Source organism: Strigops habroptila, chromosome 8 (genome assembly GCF_004027225.2).
Source record: "Strigops habroptila isolate Jane chromosome 8, bStrHab1.2.pri, whole genome shotgun sequence".
NCBI classification, from domain to species: domain Eukaryota; kingdom Metazoa; phylum Chordata; class Aves; order Psittaciformes; family Psittacidae; genus Strigops; species Strigops habroptila.
The window spans coordinates 43686807-43711905 of NC_044284.2; the positions used below are offsets into that span (position 1 = coordinate 43686807).

The 25099-nt window shown below is 54.2% G+C and overlaps 1 protein-coding gene across 9 annotated transcripts in view; it reads right to left on the bottom strand.

Annotated features, from left to right (window-relative positions):
* The window catches only part of LOC115612293 (myomegalin-like), a 34819-nt gene that overhangs the window by 4479 nt on the left and 5241 nt on the right, over positions 1 to 25099 (bottom strand). For 4 of the 9 annotated variants that reach the window (XM_030496411.1, XM_030496415.1, XM_030496412.1 and 1 more), the window contains exons 1-25: positions 21134 to 22597; positions 17466 to 17585; positions 15628 to 15747; positions 15298 to 15390; positions 14969 to 15184; positions 14270 to 14428; positions 13789 to 13902; positions 13435 to 13572; positions 12942 to 13121; positions 12471 to 12665; positions 11420 to 11563; positions 10290 to 10368; positions 9670 to 9758; positions 9369 to 9485; positions 8809 to 8946; positions 8356 to 8468; positions 7472 to 7599; positions 3217 to 3308; positions 2935 to 3095; positions 2259 to 2833; positions 2006 to 2122; positions 1447 to 1921; positions 975 to 1210; positions 694 to 745; positions 164 to 375 (exon numbers count right to left, since the gene is read on the bottom strand). In XM_030496411.1, coding sequence (XP_030352271.1) covers positions 164 to 375; positions 694 to 745; positions 975 to 1210; positions 1447 to 1921; positions 2006 to 2122; positions 2259 to 2833; positions 2935 to 3095; positions 3217 to 3308; positions 7472 to 7599; positions 8356 to 8468; positions 8809 to 8946; positions 9369 to 9485; positions 9670 to 9758; positions 10290 to 10368; positions 11420 to 11563; positions 12471 to 12665; positions 12942 to 13121; positions 13435 to 13572; positions 13789 to 13902; positions 14270 to 14428; positions 14969 to 15184; positions 15298 to 15390; positions 15628 to 15747; positions 17466 to 17585; positions 21134 to 22282 — 5212 coding nt within the window. In that variant the 5' untranslated portion in view covers positions 22283 to 22597. Of the gene's footprint in view, positions 1 to 163; positions 376 to 693; positions 746 to 974; positions 1211 to 1446; positions 1922 to 2005; positions 2123 to 2258; positions 2834 to 2934; positions 3096 to 3216; positions 3309 to 7471; positions 7600 to 8355; positions 8469 to 8808; positions 8947 to 9368; positions 9486 to 9669; positions 9759 to 10289; positions 10369 to 11419; positions 11564 to 12470; positions 12666 to 12941; positions 13122 to 13434; positions 13573 to 13788; positions 13903 to 14269; positions 14429 to 14968; positions 15185 to 15297; positions 15391 to 15627; positions 15748 to 17465; positions 17586 to 21133; positions 22598 to 22673; positions 22763 to 23556; positions 23675 to 23941; positions 24097 to 24169; positions 24294 to 24965; positions 25043 to 25099 lie in introns of those variants that run through there. The other 5 variants (XM_030496418.1, XM_030496417.1, XM_030496414.1 and 2 more) reach the window with 3 other exon arrangements.

Below are 25099 nucleotides of genomic sequence, written 5' to 3' on the forward strand. Positions count from 1 at the left end.
GCTCCAGGTGCTGTGCACCCACCTCCCAGGCTGGCACTGGGGCACAGTGCCACACAGGCAGCCCCTGCCCAGGCCTGATGGGCACCTATTGCTGCAGGGACCACACTACAGAGAGGCTAGTGTCCCCAGCCCATGGCTCTGGCCCCTGCGCACCCTGCAGTACCTGTGTGTCGGGCGGGCCCCTCGTGGCACTGGCTGCACTCGCTGGCCGTGTCACCATCGGAGCAGGGTTCCAGCCCCTCGGACACAAAGGAGGAGCTAGTGGCAGAGTGGGATGACTCGGAGGGTGGGCGGCTGCTGCCTGGGGACTCGCAGCGCTCCTGCAGCTTCACCTCCAGGCTCTCAACCACCTTCTCCTGGAGCTCCCGGCTGAGCCTGTGGAGGTGGGCCATCACCAGAGTTGGCAGGGCAGAGTGACCCCCGTCCCACACCCTTTCCCCACGGTGCTGTGCACGTTCCAGTATGACATCCCACACGCTGCATTGCACCTCTGCTGTAAGGCTGCCTTGAGCCATGGGGTGCCCAGTCCAAGACTAGGGCTCCCCTCCCCATCCCCAGAACAGAGGCAGCCCTAGGACACCTATCTGGAGCAGAGACCTCAAGAATACACCAGATCCCCACCCCAAGAGCAGTGATAGCCTCTGTGTTGCACATGCAGAACAGGTCCCCCAAGCGTCTCCTGGGAACAGGTACCTCAGTGCCAGGAGTTCGTGACCGGTTTTATCATCCCCATCTTGTCGATCTCCTACAAAACCAAGCCAGAGAGGAGCCAGTCAGTATCTCTGCGCCCCAGGCTGCCTGTTCCCAAACAGAGCTATAGCAAGACAGGACAACCTCGCTCAAAGTGGGTAGCTCACATGGCACAAGGTGCCCAAATGGCCCCAGCCTTACACAGCACCCATCAAAGCATCCCTTCCCAGTCCACCATGCCCCGTGATGTCCAGCCCCCAGTGGCACCCCACAAAGGTACTTACTGGTGCCCAGCTTGTCGCTGAGCCTCTCAGCCAGCTGCCTGCCCTGGGCCAGCTGCTCCCGAAAGCCCTGGCCCTGGTAGTAGTCAATGTCGGTGCCACGGAGGAGGTCCTCAAAGGACCGCAGGGCATCGCGCAGGTGCTGGGCCAGGCTGCGGCTCACCCCGCGGCCCTCCCGCAGCGTCTGCCGCAGGTGGGAGAGCTCCCGAGCCTGAGCTTGGATCAGCGAGTTGTACTTCCTAGGAGGGATCAGCAAGAGAGAGGTTCGCAGGGCTGCCAGGCTCCCAGTGAGCACACATGGACAGGGTGCCATGGGGGGAGTCTGTGCACCATCCACCACTGGGGCTCTGCCCTACCATGCAAACACCCCAGGAGCCTAGCTGCAGGGAAAGCACGCAGCAAGAAGTCACCATGCTTGGGCAACCCCTGGAGACCCCCGCAGCCTCCCGTCTGGTCCCGATCCCTGCGGCCATACCCCGGCCAAGTGGCAGATTGCAGCTCCTTGGGCAAAACGCCTCCAGCCTTGGCTGCGGGGAGCTGCGCCTCGAGAAGAGCGACGCGGTGCACCAGGTGCTGCAGGTCGCGGTGTGCCCGCAGGGCGGGCGGGCAGAGGGCGCTGTGGCCGTCCGACTGCCAGCCCTCGTCCTCGTCCGTGAGGCTGTGCGCCGGGGAGGCCAGGGCTGTGGGACCCGGCGGGGGCCGCTCGGCGCCTGAGGTGTAGCCACTGGTGACGGAGATGGAGCGCGTGCGGCGCTGCAGGCTCTGGATCACCTTGTTGGCATTGAGCAGCTGTGCCTTGAGGTCCTGGATGTGCTGGTGCAAGGCCCCCACATCTGCCAAGACCACGGCTTTCTGGGCAGCCTTGCTCACTCTGGGCATCCCTGGCTGGCAGGAGGACCCCAGCTCCTCACCGAGGCTGGGCTCGCTGAATACATCTGGCTCCTCACACTCTGCAGAGGGGACAGGGCACAGTGTCACTTCTCTGTGTTGGGTGAACAAGGCACAGGGATGCCCAGAGCTTCGGCTTTCCTTACCAGGGCTGGTGGTCTCATCCCGGTCAGCCTCGGTCTCACTTCGCCCGCATGTCTCGTAGCCCAGGTCTTGGAAGTCCACCTGCACTTGCTTGCTGAGCTGCTGGGCGTGGGGTTCACCTGCTGGGCAGCGCTGTCAGCTCACGGTTCCCCCCCTCTAGACAGGATTCACCACCCCTGCCCCATGTACAGCACGGTGCACAGGGCATGCCAGCCTCGGCACAGACCCCCTGTCCCACCCGAGGTTTTAACTCACGGAGCAGGACGTGGTACTTCTCCAGCTGCTCGGCTTGTGCCCGCACAGTGGCCTCCGAGGCGGCGAGCTTGTCCTGCAGCTCTTGACACTGCCTTTGTCCCTGTGCCACCTGGGAACGCAGGTCTGCACCTAGCCCTGGCCAGCTCCCACCGGGGGCCATGCCTTCCACCTTCCAGACGGGAAACAGGCTGTGAGCTCTCTCTCCATCGCCACCTCTATCTTCATCCCTGTCCCTGTTCCCTGTGCCCAGGGCACTCACAAAACTCCTATCCCCTCTGCCCGGTGTGCCAGGGCAGGGTCTCTTGGGCATGTCATCTTGGGATCGTGCCTCAAGTGCTGGACGTTTGGTGGGCACAGCTCCCCTCTCAGCCAGGACCCCCTGTCCATCCCCGCTGCCACCAGCTGGGCAGTCCCCAAGGGCGCTGCGGCTCTTCCGCTGCAGCCTGCAGGCCTCAGGGGCCAGGGGTCCGCCCAGCCCAGCCTCCTCCTGCTCCCCACTCTCCAGCAGCGACGTGGCTTCACCCATCCGCTCCTTCAGCTCTGCGTTCTCGAGGTAAAGGCTCAGCATCGCCTTCCTGGGGGCACAAGGCACTGTGAAGGGCAGGCAGCAGCAGGGATGCAGGATATCCCCTCAAGCCACTGCCACCCGATGGCTCAAATATTCCAGGGCCCTTGCCTGATGTGGGAGACAGAAGAGAAGCCGGCTTCCTCCAGTTGCGCCTTCAGCTCCCGCAGCTCCTCTTCCGCCCGCAGCTCCCGCTCTGGCACAAGGGGTGCTGTGGTCCCCATCAGGGTTCTTTCAGTGCCCCCGCTTTCCTTATGGGTCTGGGGGCTGCTCTAGAGGGACAAAGACAGAGGGTGACAGGGATGTTTCTGAAGGGGTGAGGACACCGTCCAGCAGTGGCGCAGTGCCCAATTCTGTCACCTGGGCTCCCGGTGCCACACTACCCTGACTCACGTGCTGGGTTGCCATGCCATGGGCTGCCTCCTCCTTGATGCTGCAGGTAAAGTTGGCGCTGGCATCGTCAGTGTCTGTGCCTGTGGCCTGACCTAGGGGACAGCACAGCACAACAAGGCACTCAAAGCAGCGCCAATAGCAGCACTGCCTCTGTCCCCTCCTCCTGGTGATGCCCATGGCCACTGTGGGCAGCACCAGGGCAGGTGCCAACTCCCATACATGCCTGGTGCTGGGGCAGGACTGCAGTCTCTCCACTGCCCATGTGCCACCGTTTCTCTGCATGCTGGAGCTCCAAGCCGGCACCTTGTGCTGGCCCAGCACACACGCATACATACCACCCACCCTGCAGCCACTTCACAAGCCACAGCCAGCAGCAGCATGTACTCTGTCAGGAAGGCTCACTGGCACTGCTCTAACCCAGCAGGAATGCGGGGTGCACCCCACACGATCACCTTCAGGGGCAACTCAGGGAGGGATGTCACCCAAGCTCTGCTGTCATGCGTGGCACTAGGCTCTTTGCAAGCCCTACAGAACTTCAGCAAAGCTAAAAGAACACTTGCATCCCATACCACAATGCATGGGGGACTTAAGCACACCCTGCCCCACAGAGCTGCATTGAGGTCAGAGTTTGCACACAGCTCTGCTCCTGGCCCGTCTTTGCAGAGCCTTGCACCCCTTGTCTGGGCAGCTTTCCTCCCATCCAACTGCAGGACCCTGCCTGCCCTGTGACATGGGGGTACCCCCAATCCCTCTTCTCCCCATGGAGACAGGAGGTCACACAGAGCCCAAGACCAGCCCCCGGGGCTGTGCAGGACCAAGTTTCACAGCCTGTAGCCTGTGGGAGATGCAGCTGCTTTGGATGTGGCAGGTCTGGAGCTCCCAGGCAAGGCTGAACACAGAGCAGGGGAATGCAGAGAAATGCTGGCAGGAGAGGCCAAATATTGCTGGTGAAGGAGAAACCAGCAGGGATGCACATGGCTCCTGGGAGGGAGAGCTGAGTACCAGCTAGGAGCACACCAGCAGCAGGGCAGGCGGCTGCACAGCACACTGTGCACACAGTGGCATGTTCAGAAATTCCACTCGTGACAAGCAACTGCCAGGAGGCTGCAAAAATCAGGGTGTCTCACTGCTGAGCCTGGGCAGACATCACCCCGTGTGGTGGAGCCCATGCACCACAGCAGCCACACCCCAGGGAGCAAGGACAGACATCAGAGAAGCTCTGTGCCAGGAGAAAAATGCTTAGAGACATCTGGAAGTGGCAGCTCCCACGAGTGGCATTCAGCACAGACAAAGCACAGCCCTGTGAGTCCCCAGGGACACAACCTGCTGAGTGACAAACCATCGAGGGCTACAGCTCAATGCCTGCAGGACCCTGAAGAGTGAGGGGATGCAGCCCCTCAGCTGCAGGCATTGCTGGGGGCTGAGGGCCACGTGCACATGGCTCTCAAGCTGGGTCACCATGGCTGAGACCAGAGCAGGGTGGCTCACAGTCCACACCGCTGCTCTGGGGACATGGGAAAACCACCTCTTATGCCACCACACAGCACCCCACTTCTCACCCAGAGCTCCGCAAAGCTCCCAGCGCACCAGTCCTGCAGCAGAAAAAGGGAGAGCAAAGTCCAAGGAAAAATAGCAACAGGAAAAAAGAAGAGAAAGCTGGTGCTGGGGGAGCGGAGAAGTGGACACATTTGGCAGTCTGTGCACAGGCTACTGTTCACCAAGTGCTTGAACCCTCCTCCACAACAGAAGCACACCAGGGTGGGTGCAAATTTAGGGACTGCTCAGCTCTCTGAATATTACCAGCAAAGGAGGCAGAAGATGCAACCCCAGCACTATTTTTCACAGCCTCCTCTGCCTTTCACATCAAGCCTGAAGGCAAAGAGAACTAGCTGCATGGCTTGAGAATTAGAATCATAGAATAGTTAGGGTTGGAAAGGAGCTTAAGATCATCTAGTTCCAACCCCCCTGCCATGGGCAGGGACACCTCGCACTAAACCATGTTGCCCAAGACTCCATCCAACCTGCCTTGAACACCGCCAGGGATGGAGCATTCACAACTTCCTTGGGCAACCTATTCCAGTGCCTCACTACTCTCACAGTAAAGAACTTCTTCCTTATATCTAACCTAAACTTCCCCTGTTTAAGTTTGAACCCATTAGCCCTTGTCCTACCACTACAGTCCCTAAGGAAGAGTCCCTCCCCAGCATTCTTATAAGCCCCCTTCAATTGCATAAGGCCCACAGGCACAGGCCACCCAGGTGCGCTGGAAGTCTTCACACTGTTGGGAACAAGGGAAGAGAAACAAGGCCCACAGGGAAATTGAGAGAGGAAGGCAAGAGCTCCACAAAGAGCTACGAGACAGAACAAAGCACTGCACAGTTTGACAGAGGGTACTCTCAGGCTTGTCCTCCCACAGGGCAGAGGAGTGCACAGCCAGAGGTATCAGGGATGAAAGAAGGCCCTAAGAAACAGAACAGTGGGAATGCCTCAGCCTAGGATAATGCTTCCCTCCAGGGCACTTTCCAGCAGCGATGCTAACAGAGGTCAGGGACAGATCTGCAGCAAAACACATGCAAGAAGAGATGGGAGCTGCCGGAGCACCAGCCAAGACTTCCCTCAGGCCTTGCTAATGAGCCTGTGCTGGGTCCTGGGCTCCATGGTACCCACGGGACCAGGCAGCTAGTTGGGCATCAGAGCCAGGATGGAGAAGGAAAGGTGGAAAGGTTAAGGACAGGGACACAAAGGCTCCTACAAAGTGAGAGGCAGAAGGAGAATAAGATGATGCTAAACAGAGAAGTGAGAGGAAAGGAATGAGACGAAACACAAGAAAGGAAAAGCTAACCAAGTACCAGAGCTGCCCAGCAGCCACCAGCTGCATCCCTTCGTCCCTTCAGGCCATGAGAACTGCTGAACTCACCATGCAGCTAGGTGCAGACCCAGAGGAGCAGTGCTGACCTGCTGCGTGTGAAGGGAGAGCTGTGCTGCCTCCCATCGCCACTTGAGGCATGGAAGAGACCTCAAGCACAGGTGCAAGACATGGGATAGGTGGTGCCATGTGAAGCAGTCACAAGGAGACAGTGCAGCAGAGGAGTCACAGGTCCAGGTGACACAGCCCAGCAAGACAGAGCTCTTCTGCTGCTCCACCTCCTAGTTTTCAGCTTCCCCATCAAGCAGAAACAGATGCTCAGAGGCACAAAATATGTTCCTGCCACCTTGGGAAGTGATTGAGTAGGAGAGCTAATCCATAGCCCATTGCACATGGGAAGCGCTGGTCACTGGAAAGCTGCTGCTATTGTTTTTCAGCTCTCACACCAGCCCCAACACTCCCAGAGGAGGCAAAAGATGCCTTAGACAAGGTACGTAGTGCTGCCAAGCAGGACCGTCCCCAGCAAAACAGGAACAGGGTCCTGCCCATTGACTGAGGGGCATGTGGAGCCTGTAGGCGAGATGTGTGCATACAAGCGAGGGAGCAGACCCAGCCCAGACTGCGGGAGCAGGGACAGGTCTCGGTCATGCCAAACCATCTGCTGAAAAGAGGAGGAAGCTCTCCCTTGAAGGCACTCACAGGCTGGGCTGAGATAGCTTACAATTAGGGGGGAAAAAAAAAAGATTCAGTAAAATCATCAATACTGGAGTAGGATTTGGTTCAAGCTTAAAATGAATTGTTAGTTCCACGCTCAAGACTTGTGCAAGAGTCAGGCAAGTGCCACCACATCTTGTGGCCCTTCTCAAATTCTCTGGCTCTGGACCTCACTTTTCCATACACACCTTCTCCTTTTGGACCAGCCACCATCAACCCAGAGGGGGATGTCACTGGGTAAGAAAAATGGTAGGGGAACACAAAAACTCACACTCATGCACTTGGGAGATGATAGAGAACATCTGGTGTTTTCTTCAGAGAAAGGGAATCTTTATTTGGCCCATTGGGATGGGAGAAGAAGGGAGGTAAGAGGGAAATTAGCTAAAATGGAATGATTTGAATGTGCAAATACATTAGTGGCCACCAGGGTGGGTCAGACAGGAACGTACACGAGACACAGGTGGATTGCACTGATTGCCGTTTCCAAAGCAGCTCAAAACTAAAACAAAGCAGCCCTGCACCAGTTCTATCGTACCATGACTAAGTACCACAGCCACCCTCCCAGAGTCAGTGAGACAGGCGCTCGGTTAGTGAACCGTTTCCGTGGCAGGCGGGTGAGCGCCAGTGCTCAGAAGGCATGCTGGGGTAGGACTCTCACACGCTCCTGTTCCCCACCTCCTATGGTGCCCTGTGTCTCCAGCCTGCTCAAACACTCCAAGCTTCTTCCAAGAGCTTCTTCCAGCTGTCCCCGGAGCTCATGGACCCCCTCCAGCTCCACCTGCAGAGTCTGGTCTCTCACAGCGCTAACCGGACACGTCACACAAAAGGGAAGAGTGTTAGACAGGCTGTAGCAAGCACAAACCAAACCAGCCCCTCCGTTCAGGATTGGCACTTACTCCAGGCACAGGCCCTGCATGCTCCCCAGCCAGCCCAGCCATCTCTTGCCTCACCTTTAAACCTCCCCAGAGCACAGCCATCCCCAGAAAAGGCTTCCGCCCATAGTAGGGGACTCCTAGTCACAGCTGTTCTTCAGTACTTACCCAAGCACCCCACTTATGTGCTCTGTTGCTATCAGGTAGCTCAAATATCCCAGAGGCTGCAGCCTCATGCAAGGCAGGGGATTAGTTGAGAGGACAGAGAACACCCTGCTGGGCTGCAGCCTGGATAAGCACCTAGATAGATCCTTATCAACCCAACAGTTGGTTGGGAATTTCACAGCAGCCTCTGAAAGGTGGCCAAGTGTGGGTGGGAAACTGAGCCGGGAAGGGATAAACTAAGGAACAGAGATGGAAATCTCAGGGCCTGAACAAGAGGTGGCAATGGGAGGAGTTTATGTAGCATTTAAAGCTGGCCACTGCAGCCTTTTCAAGGGAGGAAGGCAGCCAAAAACTTGGACTCTCAAAGCTGCATTTGTCTGATTCTTTGCCTAGACTCCCTCTTTCCCTGAAGGCTCTCAGACTCACAGAATGGTCACTGCTTTGGGGATTGCCCCCCTGGATGACCCAGGCCTGTTCCAGCAGCAGAGCAGAGCAGCATGGAGCTATAGCAGCCCCACTTACCTGTCTGGGTGTGTGTGAAACTTTACCAGGCTGCCATAGAGCTGCCTCTCTGCCTGGAGAGCCTCATTTAACCGATTCCTCTCAGCCACCAGTCCTTCCAGCATCAGTAACAACTGGTTGGAGAGAAAAGACAAGATGCAACACTTTAGAAAAAGAGACAGAAATCAAAGGAGGCATCTGGCTGCCCCAACGAAACAGGGGCTTCCCTTCCTCTCTTGCTTGTGTCCAAGTGATCAAGTTGATCAGTGTCACCCCTGGACTCCCAAAAGACTCTTCCCTTGAAACAAGTGCTAAAGTGAACCAATCCTCTCCTCTGTACTCCCCCTATAGTACACAGCTAGATTCCAAAACCAAGCACACCTCAGCATAGCCAAAGGCTGAAAACGAAGCCTCATAACTGAGCACCAGCAGAAATGCAAACATATCCAAAGCTCACCCCACATGGCACACTACCTGCTGCCTTCTGTTTCCAGTAGCCTCCTGTCCTCGTGACTCTGCTATGGCCACTTTCTCCCGAAGCACTAGCACTTCTTGTGTCAGCCTTTCCATGGCTGGAATTTCTTCAGGATCCACCAGCTGCATCTGAAGATCCTGAAAACCAACAGCAGGAGAGCTCAGTGAAGAAGGAATCAATTACAAGGACAGCTGGACCTTCGTATCCCTCCCTGGAACACAACTGCCGAAAGTTTCCAGTTTTTGGAAAGATCCAGGTCTCCTAAGAAAGAATGGCAAAGCAGCCAGAGTGTATTAGGCACAGCCAACAGCCTGGAGCAGAAACTGAGAAGGGACACACACTGTTTAAAGGACTCTCAAAGAAGGGTGTTTGGTACACAAAGAGCAAAAAGCCAAATAACACCACTCTGGGGGTTTGGGGCCTTTGCCTTCCGGCCAAAGTAACACAGAAAGTTGTAGGCAAACTGGCAGCAATACCATCCATGGACAGCCAGCCACCTTACTCTCAGGATGTGGGGAACTTCCAGGCAGAACTGACCCAGCACAGTACATTATCTCACCTTGATGAGGTCCTCTTTGATCTGAATGGTCCTGGTCAAGGACTCTATATCTGAGGCCTGCACCTGCAGCTCTTCCTCCTGCGTGGCCACAACAGACTGGAGAGCAGTGAGCTCCCGCTAGGGAAGGAAGAGAAGTCTGTGAGAGACTTCAGAAAGCAAACACCCCAGTGCGAGCTGCTGCCCTATTTCTCTCACTGGGGGTACCCTCACAATAGAAGGGGATCCAAAACCTCCAGTAACGAGCAGCCTAATGATCTTCTGTAAGCAAGAAAGATCAACACAGGTTCCATCACAAGCTCACCCTGCTTTCTCTTTCCTTCTTTGCCATTAGCTCCAGCTCCTCTTTGGCATTAACAAGATCCTTCTCCAGTTCTGCTGCTGACATTGTAACTGCAAAGACAGCGTGGTTACTGCAGGGATAGCATGCATCAGCTCTGACCCCAGGATCAGACAGAATCCCTCTTCAGCAAGATAGGTCCGCAGCTGCCATCACACTGCCTCTTGATTAACACTTTTCTTCCCTGCTTGATCCTTAAACAGCAACCCCAAGCAACAGCAACATCCCAGGCCTGCTGTCCCACCCCTGGCAAATATGGGTGTCCTGGCCCCAAGGCAAAACCCAAAACAGTTGCACTTGTCTCACCCAGCCTGAACCATAAGAAGTCAAAAACCCTTCACTGGATGGCATCAGCTCTTGAGTAGAAGCACCTCACCTCAAACCCAACACCAGCCTTTCCTATACTCCCATCCCCAGACATCCCTGAACCATCACCCAAAGGGGAGGCACAGCTTTATTTCAAAATACTCACCCTCGCTCAAAGGTCTTTAATCTCTCACAGTTTCATGTAACCATGATTCCCTCACACCAAAAAGCTCTGGTCATGTTTGGAGGACATTGAAAGAAGCTGTCAACACACTCACCTCCCTCTGTCCTGCAGCTGCTGTCCTCCTGTGGGGGTCCAGCAATGGCTGTAGCTCCACAAGCTCCTTGCAGTATTTCCTGAAAACACAAAAGCCTCCATGTTTGCACCTTTATGGGGAAGTTGACACTTGCAGCTTCCCCAGAGCTCCAGGACTTCAGCACAGCTGCTGGCTACTTTGTTGGCACCTCTGAAATGTGAGAAACCAGTGAAGGGCATCTAGCCAAGCAGTGGGGACAAGTGAATTGCACACATACACTTAGAAGCTGTATGTGTGGACAAAAGGGCGCTGGCCTTGTTTTACTTGGCACTGGGAAGTTGCTGGCAGCATATGTCTTCATAGTAAGGATTAAACAGGTTTTACTCAACTGCAGCAAGCCCATCTTTCAACTGAGACTCTACAAAGACCTACATCTTCATCCAAGGATGTGGCCCAGAGGGACCATGCAGGAAGGAAAACACAGAGCTTGGCCCATATACATACCCCTGGAAGTCTCTAGAGCTTACTTTGACCCTAGCAATAGAAATAAGCAACCTGTTTACAGCTGCTTAAAACGTTCAACATGTCAGCTCACCAATAAATCATTAACAGCTGCTCAAGTAGGAGTATAGCCTTGGAGTTGTGTTCAGCCTCAAAGGGGTTTTTAGCAAAGCTGCTTTAAAAATATCAACTCCAATTGTGGAAGAGACAGCAAACAGCCAGCAGGCTCTGCCAAGAATTAGTGGGACCTAAAATTAGCTCGCTTGTCCCCTCTAGAATGTGACAATGTCAGGGAGGGGATTACAATACAGCGAGGCAGCCCAGCCCAAGGAAGGACTGGGTCAATGCTGGAAGGTCAGAGGCTGGATTTCTTTCATACTCTCACGTGCCCTAAGGACTCAAGCACTGCCTAATCAAAATGAAAGGAGACACTGAGTGACAAAAGCTGGTGGCATCAAGATCAGAACATCCAGGCAGCATTTCTGCTCCTGAATTTCTTCTCTTTCTCCAACAGGAACTCTCTTTCCTAATCCCACTTTGATTTCTATCATTCTCTGTGGTGCTCCACTCTCTACCATCTCCTCTGGGGCAATCAGTTCTTCCTGGAGCACCGAGGCCACAGGCAGAGAAACACAGTGCACAATTCTTACTTGTATGGGCTGTTTGTCCTGCTTCAACCGCCTGGCACCAGCTGACTGGGTCCCAACAGGCTCCTTTCGCAACACATGCTGGCGCAGAAGTTGTAACTCAGAGCTCCTTTCAGCCAAAGCATGCACCATCTTCTCAGCAGCCACCTGATTGAGCAGGAAAACCAGGGAAAGGGTAGGATCTCTGTCCCTCACCTTTCTTAGGGACTAAGAGAAACTATCTCAGTGTTTATCTGTCACTTGAGAGTGGAAGTGGTCTGCAAATCAACTTGGGAGCTACTGGTCCTGGCCACCCACAGCGACTCCACTGCAGCCCTCTCATCTCTACTTGCCAGACAGTTGCGGCAAGGCTCAGCCTCTCTGCCTACAGAGGAACAAGCTCTTTGGCTTCTCTCAGTTCAGGAGGGGAGAAAGATAGAGAATAAACAATGAGGAGGAGGCAGTGCCTGGCCTTTTAGCCCCCTAGCCCCTTTTTATGAGAGGAAACTCAGTGCAAAGTATCTTGGGTAACACTGAACTGCACCCAGTGTGCAAGAGTAGGCAGAGTAGGAACTGTGGCTCTTTAAATAGCATTTACATGCCCAGGACCATGCACTGGTTTGACTAACGTTTAAGTTAAGAGGCAATGAGCAGAGCTTCCTCAGACTTCTGCACTACACAAGAAACAGCTGAGTGCCTTCCTTCCTGGTCTGGTAACACCCACACGTAGCAGCAACCCTCCCACAGCCCCTCTGCTGCCCCAAGCCCAGGAGCATGGCTATCTAGGAGGGTCTGCACCTCCTTCCTTAACACACACATGCGCAAACCCTGCCTCGTCCACCTAATGACAGAATCCTGACACCTGACAGTACAGGAGCTGCTGCTTCATAACTGCTCCAATGCAATGGGTTAGGACCAACCTAGAAATGGCTCATGGCATCTCACATGGTTCTTCAACACTCAGCAGCTCCAACAGGCTACACCAACAGCAGCCAGAGAGCAGCTTCTATTTGTTTAATGCAAGGCAGGGTCATCCCCCCCCAGCCCCCCCATTGCAGCACAGCACACAACTCACTCTGCTCTGCTGCTCCTTGCTGCTCACAGCCTGCAGCAGCTCCCGGATTTCAGCATCATGCTCCATGGTCTGACGGTTCCTGTCGCTGAGAAGATCCTGCAGCATTTTCTCCTTGTGCTGAAGACGCAAGCACAGCTCCTCTGCTACCTCACTCTGTCCTGGGCCCAGCTTGCACAGCAGAGTTGCTGTAAGCTCCTGAACAAGGGAGAGGAAGGGAGAGATGGAGAGACAAGGCTACCATCAAACCGCAATCTGTTCAAGGACAAACCTCTTCAGCCTGGGTGTAGCTGAGAGAGAAGCATCTCAGCAAGCACAGGTATTTACAGGTGTCAAAAGCAGCCAGCTTCCAAAGCACTAGGCACAGGTTCAAGTGTCTTCCTAAGAGGCAGGTAGCCAGGAGTCTCTGGTTTGGGATCACTCTCTTTGCAGACAAACTGGCTGAAGGCTCAGGAAGCCAAGCTAAGGCCTTACCTCCACTTCCTTGTTCCTGTCATGCAGGCAGGTCTGCAGCTGTTGGATGATCCCCTCCTGCTCCTTCTGCCTGCTGCAGGATTTGGCCTCTATCTCTTCCTTGAGCCAGTGGAGGTTTTGGCAGGTTGCTGAGACCTGCTCCAGTTCCAGGGTTTTGGCTTTCAGGAGGCTCTCTAGGCTCTGGGGACCAGAACAGAAGCAGCTCAACCAGTGACAGAGACTTTATCCTGAATTAAACAGAACTGGAAATACCAGTCTCTCCTGCTAGTGGAGTCCTATAGATTCACCCTATCCTCTCCAGTCAGTACACTCACCTCTACACCCAACTTAAAAACATGAGTGACACAGGAACTTGCCCTGCACACAAGGCCAGAGGAAGGCCAACACGCTGCAGCAGCTCTCCCCAGCAACAACCAGAGCATTCACAGGAAGGTCTGTCTAGCACCACACCACAGCCAGACTGGACTCTGCATGCCCAGGTACAAGTACTCACATGAATGGTGGCCTCGTTGCTAGACAGGACATTGCGCAGCCTCTCCAGGTCAGTTCCACGCTCCCTTATCGAGAGATGGAGCTGTTGCAGCTCTTGCTCTTTCTTCTCCAGGGCACAGAATTTCTCATCTACTGCTCGCTAGGGTGAGAGGGGGTGATTGTTCAGAATGGGGTATTAAGGCCCTGCAGCCCACCACTCATTGTGTGGGACACCTCAGCTCTCCCTTTCAGAGGGCTCCTCTGGAAGGCTGAGCCACAAAGAGCATGTAGAAGACATGGTCATCCCTGGGGCTGCACCACTGGTGGTAGCCCGAAGCCTGAGCCTCAGGGAAAACTGAGACATCACTGTGCTCACCTCCAGAGCAGCATCTCTGTCACTGACTCGCTGCTGCAGTTTCTCCAGCATGGCATTCATGACTGCAGGGCTCTTGTCCAAGCTTTGCTGGCATTGCAGAAGCTCCCTCGATTCCTAGAGGTGACACACGTACACCCCTAATACAACTGTCAGGCCAGAAACCCCCAGAGAACAGCACAGGAGAATCAGGGCTAACTACCTCCACCCTACACTTGCTCTAACCCCCAACATCAAAGGGTGGTAAAATCCCAGCACCTGGGGCTGGCTGACCAGTGCCGGCCAGGGCCCACCAGGCATCACTGTGGGCTGAGGTACGCAGATACTTGTGCCTTCTTCCAGATCTTGGGAGCCCAGAAGTACCTCTTCCCTTCTTCAAAGGGCAGACATGAAGACTACAGACTCACTTTTGCATCACCAAATACCAAAGGGGGAACAGGGGCCCTGGTTAGTTATGCTCAACTGGAGTCTTTCTGCATCTCACCTGCAGAAGCTGTTCCTTGCGAGCCACGTGCTGACTCAGATGCTGAACTCTCTGCTCCTGGGCCTGCAGCTCATGGCACTTCTCCCACTCCACAGTCTGGAGCTGCTGAGCCTTGTTCTGAAGCTCTGCCTGCAGCTGCTGTACCACAGCACGCAGCTCCTGCAAGGGAAAAGCATACACCATGGCAGTCAGTCCTCAAGAGACCTATAAACAGCAGGCAACAGGGGCTGTAGAAATAGCCAAAACTGCTCTGCAACACTGCAGTTTTCACACCTTGAAACACACTTCCATAGGGATGAAGTTTGATTTCTTTTTTTTTTTCCCCCATTTCCCAGAATATCCCTCCATCTAAACACCTTGCTTAGGCCACAGCAGAGCTTTACAGTCAATCACAGCTAACCTGTGCAGCAGAGGACATGAACTTTGTAACATCACAAAAAGAGATGGAACATTTGCACCAGCCAAAGCCATACAAGTGACAACATACTCACTACCAAGTGTCTTTGCCAATTCTAAATCCCTAGATATGAAGCTAAGAAGGCTGGAGAATTCTCTCTGCCACATGTGACAAGGGGCTGGCCATGTCTGCCCAGACTGGTATAGGCAGAAATGATGAATGAGAAGAGAGTACTGACTACACCAGTGCTGCTTAAGTCACGTAAACCCAGAGACTTCCAGGCTAAGTGCTTGCCTTATTACCTGGTTGTGTTTCCAGGCTGCCTCTTTCTGCTGCTCTTCCTCACGCACCATGGTCTCTAGGAGCTGGGTTGCTCTCTTGGCTTCAGCCAGTTGATGCTCTTTCTGGCGATGAGCTCTTTTCAGTTTCTGCACCTCCAACTTGGTGCAGAAAAGCGTGTTCTGAAGATCTAGCAGTGACATTTGCTGCTCCTGCAGCGAGAGTGGGCTCTCCGACATCTAACAAGAGCAGGAAGCAGAGAAACTCAAAGATCCACTTCTCAAGAGGGATTTAAAAATCAGAATCCCTGCAGAACAAAACCTGATATATTCGAGGATTTCCAGGGACATACCTGCAACTGTCCCAGATGACTTCTGTGTAACATGTCCTGCAGCTTGGCCATTGTCTCATTCTGCCCTTCAATGATATGGTAAAGCTCTTCTGTCTACAAATCAAAGGACAGGAAGCAGAGTCATTGGCAAACCAAACACAAACCCTCCTGTCCCAAGCCTTCAGTGGGGATTATGACACGAGCATCACACAAGAGAGCGTTACAATAAATAATTTCATGAGCTGCAGGATACCCAGCAATAGCTTAAACATTCCTTTTCAGCCACTGCCCACAGGGCTAACACACTTTCCTCTTTCAGTGAGCACCACCATGTCCACCCAGAACTATTACCTTGCTCTCTTTGCTCTTCAGGGCCTCATTCAGACTCTGGATTGTACGATCTTGCCTCTGCGATGTTTCTTGGACAGATTTTAATTGAAAATTCAATCCATTCAGCTTTTCCTGTAACAACTGAAGACAGAAATATGTTTGGGGTTTGTTTTTTGTTTTTCTAATCCTCCCTAGTGCTCTACATAAACACCCTTAGGCCTGCCTCTACTCCTTACTCAAGTCCATACAGCCCAGGTGTTCACCAGGTCAAGATCAATGTGGCTCCCTCTCAAGTGTGTAAATACCGTGTGAGCTAGGTGGAGACCAGTGAGTAAACACAAAGCCTTCAGTCCTTCCACAGGACTGCTTCAGTGCTCTGGTTCCTCCAGTGCAGCTCCCCCACTTAGGGCAGAGGTTCCAGGCTTGGGTTTACATACCATACTGCCTCCCACATATTCGAGGAGAGTCTTGCTGGGACTGCCCAGCAGCCTTCCCAGCTTCTGCCATTTGTTTCTGTTCCTTTAAAAGGAAAAGGTCTGCTTCAGCCCAAAAACCTCCCAAGAAATCTTCAACATGAAGAAGCTACACATTCTAAAAACTGTCCCCTTTACTTCTGAAGTCCTCCAGAGCAGAGGTGCCCCTTTACAGTCTTCCTGCCCCTTCTCTTACTGTCTTCTTTGACCACTCAGGCATTCTTGCAGCACCTGCTAGTCTAGGTAATTCGACATTGGATCAGATCAGTGGCTTATTTAGACTCAAGTTCTGGCTTCAGCACAACAGAATCTAGCCAGTGCCAGCATGCCAACAGCACAGCTGCAAGCAAAGGGGAACATTTCACTGGTCTCTGCAGCTGGTTTACAACCCAAGAAACTTCTGCCTTTGGCATTTTCACCCCAAAGAGACTAACATCTCAAACAGGACAGTTCTCTACTCTCTCCATAATGTCCATGAAGCAACACACATTGTGCATTTAAACAACTCCTAGTTAGCATTTCTAAATCCATTCTTAATCTTACATGATACACATCCCCCTCACAACTTACTCAAGTCTCAATTTCTTAAGCAGTTGGTGCTGCCACATGATTTCCTCTTGAAGCTCATTAGTTTACACACCTGTCCTGTTACTTCTCCTCTACAAGACACTCCCCCTAACCTGTTTAAACATTCCCAACTGCATTTACTGGGTCTTGAGCTCCTACTTCCCTGTTAACCATTGTGGTCCAGAGAGCTCCAACAGCTTACAGCTATCTCCAGATTTAAATAAAGATCCCATCCCAATACTTTTCTCCCATTTAACTCCCCTGTTTTCCCAGTAGGTGTAACTTACCTTAGAGTTTAAAAGCATAACTAAGAACATCTGTGCCTTGCAACATGTGTTAAATCTGCTTTGCCTCAAGACAACTCAGATGCATGTTTCTTCCCTAAGAAAGCCTTTAAATCAAAATGAAAACATGACCCTGCCCCTGCAGTGATCTCCCTTACTCCTTGAAAAAAGGCAGCAGCTGCATCAAAAGGCAAGTGCCCTTCTCTCCTGCACCAGGCTCTGCCCATACAAATCCAAGAGACAGAGAAATAGCTGTATGTGTCTCTCCTTCAGAAGGCTCAGACAAGTGGGAAGTTCTACCAAAGTAATGGTTTGCAAAAATAAACACAGAAAATTTACACAGCCCAGCTGCAGAAAAAGGGTGAATGCTTTTAACTCAAGCTGGCAGACACCACCACTGAGAATCATGTGTCAGCACACACCCTTGCTGTAACAGAGGTGCAGATGCCTGCCTCTGGCCAGGCTAGGAGGCACTCTCCACTACGAACTACAACAGACTCACTAGGCACTGGATTTGCTGTTCATGAAGAAATACCTTGTTGGCAGCTTCAACCTGCTGGATCTTGCCCTGCAGCTCTGCAGCACGCAGATGGGACATGTGCTCCCCTGCTGCAGGGGCGCCTGGAGCCAGCTGCTGATGTTCATCCTGCAAATTCTGAAAGAAAAGGGCAAGAAAATGGCTCAAATCTTGCACTGACTTCTTCTATTCAGCTACCATCCTTCATATACCCTGCAACATGGCTGTATACGTGCCCCACTCTGCTTTTCTAAATGTCTCCAAAACATTACGCTGCCCGTGCCTCCCTTCACCTGGGTGGCAGGCTGGCACCTAGCACAAGTGCCCTGCTGCCCCCAGGCTCTGGTTCCCTCTCTCCTCGCTCCCATACAGTGAACCCAGCAGCTCGTCTGGCTCTAACCATCACTGATGATGCTCTAAGGGATGCTCTGCTGATGATGGATCTGCTCCCCCCACCCAAGCCATACCTCTGAAACCTCCCCACGTGCCCGGCTGGCAGCTTCAAAAACAGCACCAAACTCCTTCCCATGTTCTGCCAAGCTTCTCTGTCTTAATCAAGCCCACAACCTTTAATCCTCACGACCAACTACCCTCCTGCCTTGCCCCAGCAGTCACCCACTGCTCTGAACTCCTCCACTTGTGACTCTCTGGGCTCTTCTTTGCATCTCTCTGTGCAATTGGGAGCAGCACCCATACCACGTGCAATTCCCTGCAGCTCCACAAACCATAGCCATTTCAGTGCCACAGCTGAGGTTTGTTTAATGACACATACCCATTTACTGGGAATGGAAGCAGCTTACTTCCTGACGGGTGGCCTGCCAGACCCTGCTGGCTGAGCACGCACTAATCCCTTGTCATCCCCTCTTTTGCTCCCTCCCACCCAGTGAGCTGTTTTAACTCCTTAGAGCAGTATCCAAACCCAGCCACCCACCCCAGCTCTCACAGGGCTCGATATTCCCAAATATCATCAGCAACACAAGATCGATTGTATTGGTGTCTCTTATAAGGGGAAGCCTTAGCAAGTGCAGGGCTGCAGTGCAGAGGCTAGGAGAACACAGCAGAGCTTTTCAGAGCTCACACAGAAGCACCAGCTCCAGGCAGCACAGCACAGGGAAAACAACAGCCAGCTCTGATTAGCCCTGTCAGACTGAATCCTCATCTTCAGCAGCCACAGAAACACTGTCTCTGGGAAAGGCAGCGCCGAGGAGCTCCCCCAGGCCTGTGCACTGCCTCTCATGCAGAAGCAATGCTTCCCTTTACCCTGATGTTTTGTTAAGATTTTAGTGAAAACTTAAACAGTCACAGCAGGTAATTTCAAATATGCCCAACCAGAAGGTTCTGGATCAGACAGGAAGAGCTGCTGGAATCCGGCATGCAAATGGTTGATGAAAAGAAAATAGAGAGAAGAAAAATAACCAAAAAAGGAAAACACACCTTTCCTCACAATTTGCACATTCCAAAGGAAAAAAAAAAAAAAAAGGCAGAAAGCCCGCAAAAAGCTAAGAGCAGGGGAGGGAAAAGCAGAGCCAGCTCCAGAGTCCAAAGTTCCAAGGCACTTCCCTGCAGCCATGTCAGGAGCACAGCTCCCCAGCAGTTTCTCCTACATCAGCATTTTACTGGCAGTTTCTCCTCAGTACAGCTCCAGCAATGCCAGCACACACTAACCTGCATAGAACACCTCTTTAAAAATAATATTCATGGCATTATCTAAGCTTGCCAAGCTCCCATTTACCCAGAAGAGTGGGTAAAAGACCGTGTGTCAGTGCAGCAATGCCTCCCTCACTGCCAACATGGCATCACAGGCAGCTGCAAGAGTGTGCCTGACAAAGGCTTGGTCTGGTGGCACGTTCCTGCAGCTGCAGGGAAGAACTGCTGGTTCAAGAAAATGCCCAAGACAACAGTACCTACAAGATCACATTCCCCGATACCAGATTGCTCTCAGTCACTGTAGCTCACAGCAGTAAGATTAAAGAACTGCAATTTCTCAAAAGCAATAAGGGAACTGTGGTCCTATATATGCTATGTATTCCTTTCACATTATCAGAAAGGGATTGATGCATAGGTATTACTGGACAGCAGGACCTGACTTTTAGAAAGAGTGTTATTTGTACAAAGAGAAAGAAAAAACATTTATACAAAAACTATTTAGTCTAATAGCTGCACCCAACTTCTCAGTTTTGCTGTTAAAGTCACACGAACGATTAAGCCCTTTCCCCCTTCAGCCAGAACCTGCACCAAAGACCACAGCTGCTGCTGCCACAGCAAAGAACAGGCAGTACAAAATCCTGCAGGATGAATTCCTGGCAGGGATGGTCAGACAGCAGAGGCTAGAGATTGCAGAAACTCCTCCACCACAGTCCCCAGATGAGGATGGCAGCGTGTGACAGAGCTAAGCCATGAACACACCATGCTGCCTGTGCCATGCTGGCAGGAGAAAGCCTATTTTTATGCTGTAAATATACCCCAAGCAGTGAAAATTAGTAGCAGGTGACACAGACCACAGGAGCAGCATCAACACCCTGCTCCACATCCTCAGCCACTGCCTGCCAGCACCATGCCTTTGTGCACCATCTGAAAATTAGGTTTTTCTACATTCCCACCCAGCATCATTTCTTGAGCAGGCTTATGGAAACAGCACATAGCTCTGCGAAACGCCCGGGCACACAGGACAGCAAGCAGCACCGACTGAATAGGAAACATAATTTGGTACAGCCACAGTTGCCATAGCAATAAACAAGCATTTTTCTAATCCCCCAGGCTACCTACAGCATTAGACAGCACTAAGGCTGCTAATGAGAATGCAATTAGGCTGACATGGATATTCCTGAATTGAAGCTGACTAAGGCCTTCTATTCATTAAGGAAAGTGGTAAAAGGAGTTACAAGTTCAGCTTTTTGACTGCATGCTAATGAAAATTTCATTAAAGCCAGCAAAGCAGAGGCAATCTGGAGCTGCATCAAGGACTACCATCCAGGCGGGTAACAGCACCAGGAAGTCCCTTGCAAGCAGGAGCTTTCATCGCCTCCCAGCAACACCTACCACTAATTGATGAGTCTTTTCAAAGGATCAGAAAATAGACCCATTATCTAGAATACTAACCCTAAAGTCATCCTCTGGCACAAATCCACCTGCAAGGAAAACACCTTTTCCTCAGGGCATGTGCCACAGGTCCCTGTGTGGATTTGCACGTTAGGCAGGTTGGAGGCCTGATCTGCAGAGGCAGGGCTCTGGAGGCAGGCACTGCTCACACTAAACCATTACCCAGGCACAAAGAAAACACGTTTGCTGGAAAACACATGCCCAGGAGCTTAAAACACTCCCTTTGGTTGTCGGCAAAAGTCACACTGACTTCTTAAAGAGAAAGCTGAAGTGAAACTGTTGTTTTCTCAGCAGAGAGATGACAAAGCACACAAAGACCTTAGACCCACCTAACAGGTGGCACTGACAGGGAGGGCTGATGGGAAAGGGGAGGGCGTAATTTCCCAGAACACAAGGAGGAAACAGATGACAGGAGAATGACAGAAGAGAGCGCAGCACACCTAAAAAGGACGGAGCTGCCTATTCTTAGCCCTGGGTTCAGCTGCACGTGGCTATCTGTATTATCTCAGCACAGAAGAATCCCCAGTGGGCTCAGTGTAAGGCCACACGGACGCTGCTCAATAGAACAGCAGCACAATGACCTCTACCTGTACCCGCAGCGGCATATAATCCTCACAGAGGTCATCCCACAGCTCCTGCAGTTCAGAAATCTCCAGGGAAACACCCAAAGGAGCTCTGGAAAAGGATTTTCTGTCTGCATTCAGGAAGGCAGATCCAGCACATGCTAAGCCAGCAGAAGCACTGCCATCTGCCAAATCACGGCTGAGCTTGGCAGAGGACAAGCTGGACTTCACAGGAATAGGTAGCCTGCTGCCTCGAGGACTCTGAAGGGGTTTGTAGTCCAAAGCCTTGATCAAACTGAGGGCAAGCTCCAGCCTGTTCCCACTCTGTGAAGAGTTTGGGGTCATACGATCATCTGAGAAGTCCTCACACTTCCCATTCCCTTTCACCCCCTTATCTGCATCTTCATCCTTCTGCTGTGGAGGGCTTGCCTCCACGGTCGTGTCCAGGGACTCGACAGAGGATGCAGGTGTGCCTTCCTCCATGCTCTCCCCGTCCACAGGCACTCTGGCGCTGGCAGACTCCACCATGTCACACACGGATGACTCCTCATTGCCCATGCTGGCTGACCACCGGCTGGACAGCCCGCAGGAGATGCTTCTGGCCACCTTTCGTGGCACTTTGCAAATTGCTTCGTAGTCAGCATCGGCCACCCGCAGCGCGGCACAGCCTCGGCAGCGCCGCGGGCGGTTGCTCGCTCCCTCTGAAGCATGGCAGCTGTGGGGCTCCAAGCTGTGCTCCTCTTGATCCGTCCAGTATTCATACCCCGAATAAGCAAAGTCCTCCTGAAGGAGGGCAGCATAGCGCGCATCAGGCAGGTTAGAAAGGTCCACAGTCCCATCCCCAGCTCTGTCGTCTGTGCTAGAGTCTTCGTTGTTCCTGCGGTACATGCTTGCGATGCAAAACTTTAGGCGGTCTTTCTCCAGCAGCAGTTTCTGCAGGCGTTCGATGGAGAGAGCTTCGATGCGCGCGATGACGGTGTCGAACCTGTAGATGCGGTCCAGCATGAAGGCACACTTGCTGCAAGCAAACTCGGATTTGCCATCCCGGCACAGCTCCCTGCCCAGGACGTGGGAGAGCAGCACCTGGAGGTTCAGCTTGGCCGCTGTGTGGAAGATCCATCGCCGCTGGTTGCCGCACAGCTCTCGGGCACAGATTCGGCAGGTTTCCTTCATCCTCCCTCCTTCTCAGCACCCAAACCTACTTCTCGGGCTCCCAAGAGACCTTCCTGAGGCCTCTACCACTCACTCAGCGCATCTCCTGGGGTACAGCTCCCTCAAGCCTTGAGCCCACAGGCACTTCTCACCCCATCAGTCCCCCCTTTTCAGGGGCGGCGACACGCTGGAACTCCTACTGCTACAGAAACATCCCACCCTACGACATCTCGTTCCTACCTCAGCCCAGCAACATCAGGGCTGCCCCATTCTTCAGGCTGCCCCTCCCTTCGCTGCCTCCCTCTCTTCACAGCTCCCCGCCCTCCGAGGCTGCCCCTCGCTCCTCACGGCCCCGCTCTCCGGGGCTGCCCCTCACCCCGGGCTTCCCCTGCCCCTGCCCCCCAGGCCCCACCGCTCCTCCCGCCGCCGCCGCCGCCGCCGCCGATGCTCCTGCCACGGCGGCGCCCAGCTTCTGGCTCAGATTTCAAGATGGCGGTGAATGACAGCCCCACGCGTGCGCGGCGGCCGCGGCGCCTGCCGGGATTTGTAGGCGGCGGGCCCGGGTGTTACGCATGTGCAATGGCTGCCCGCGGCCAGCCCCGGGCACGCGCGGGGCTGGCGCTGCTGGGGACTGCGACAGTGCAGGGCCACTGCCGGGTCACAGCCCCAGTGCCTGTGCCTATCCCAGTGCCACCGCCAGGTCCCCACCCCACTGTCAGTGCCGGGTCCCAGTCCCAATGCCAGTGCCAATGCGCAGCGCCAGCAGGCAGTGCAGGGGGACATGTCGCACCCATGCACCAGTAGCTGCACGGCGCCCCGTGCCACGCAATGGGCACACACCGGGGTCCTCTGGCAGGACCACTGTGTGGGCAGCTCATGCACTGATGGCCCATGGCTGCTGGGGACAGCGCTGTGCCACCAAGACACAGCACAGCCAGAGCTGTGTGGCTGCCAGAACATGCTGCTCTGACCCCTCACAGCCCCCAAATCCCGCCTGGCACCGTGCCGGGCTGCTGAGGGTATTTTAAGACCTGGGATTTAAATGGCAGACGGGCGCAGGCAGCACCAACACCCGCCAAAGGACTCCAAGGCGTGGTCTCTCCCCTGACACTGCACACCAGCTCCTCCCGGCTCCCTGCCCCCAGCACCACAGCACAGCTGTGCAAACACCCGATGCTGCCGGGCTGGACGTGGCACAGCCCTGCCACAGCCCCAGAAAGGGACAGGGATGACAACTGCCAGCCAAGCCCTGGGTGGGTGCTGAGCTGGGGTCCCCCCATGCTTTGCCCACCCACCTTCCCCACCACGGCCGGGGGCTCCTCCAGGCGCTGCTGCAGGTCCTGCTTCTCAGCTGACAGCGTTTCCACGAGCCGGTTGGCAGCGGCCAGCTCTTGGGTCAGCTCTTCGATCCTCCTGGGAGGGATGGAAGGGCAGGGAATGCTCAGGGACTGGGGTAGCCCCAAATGGCACTGGAGACAGCTGGGGGAGGCAATCTCTTGGGCAAAGCAGAGCAGCCTTGGGGCTGCTCCCCTCTCCCCGCAGCCCTCTCTCTGCTTGGATGACCCCTCCACCCCGTAGATGCCCACAGCTCTCCAGCCCCACACAGCAGCAACCTCTTGGCAGTCCCCAAGGCCTGGCACAGAGCACAGGCTGCCAGCATAGAGGGGTCAGGGCACCCACCTCTGGGCAATGGCATCGCAGCCGTCATTGCTCTTGTCTTCCTCCTTTGTCCTCGCAGCTTCCTTCAGCTTCCCTGCCAGCTCCTGGCACCGCTCTGCCTCAGCTCTGGCCAGTGCCGTGGCCTGCTCAGCCTCACTCCGTGCCAGTCTGGCCTCCTGCATGGCAGTGGAGTGAGCCCACAGGCACCAGCTCCTGGTCTCCCCCTGGCCCTACAACCCCTGGGCTCACCTCTTGCAGGAGCTGGATCTTGTTCTCCAGGAGCTCATAGACATGCTCTGACTCCCGCTGCTGCTCCTCATACTGCTGCTGGAGTGCTGCCTGGCTGCGGGTCGTCTGGTTCTCTGCAGCCACCCTGCCAGGCACAGCACAGTTTGGCAAGGCATGGCACAGAATATTATGGCACAGCACAATGTGACATAGCATGGTATGACATGGCATCTCACATGATGTGGCATAAGACTGCACAGTATGGCACAGCACACTGTGGCATGGCATGGCACATGATGAACCATGCCACCCTGAGTGCCGCCAGCCCAGCTCCCCCCGTGCTGTGGGTGCTGTTTCTGCAGGGCCGCTGGGCAGGGCATACTATAACCTCTCCGTGCTGCCCTGGGGACACTGCTCCTCCGCTGGCACCAGATCATGCTCAGGCTCTGAACCACCAAAGCAGTCGCCCCACACTCCCGACACCAGGGGCTCCCCAGATGCCATGCCCCTGGTCCCCCTTTCCCAGCGGTGCCCAGCTGTGAGACACCCATGCCATGGCCCCTGGGCATAGAACTGCTCTCCCCCACCAAACAGGTGCTGCCATTTATTTTTGGCTGGCGCCGGGGCTGTAAGAGGAGCCCTGCGGGTGCCCAGTCCCATTGCAAACCCCTTCAGTCCCACTGCAAACCCCTCCGCTGCCCGCTGCGGGCAGGGTGCAGGCAGACAACGCCTGTACCCCATGTCCATGCAAACACTGCAGAGAGCGGGTGGGTGCTGTTTCCACCCAGGGGCGAGGGGTTTGGCCGGCTGCGCTCACCATGTGTTGTCAAGGGCTTGTTGTTTCTCCTGCAGCTCTCGCTTCAGGCTCTCCACCTCCACCTTCAGCTCAATGTTCTGCAGGGCGGGAGGGAGGTGGGTAGCATGCCTCCATGCTTGCCTGGGCACCCCCCA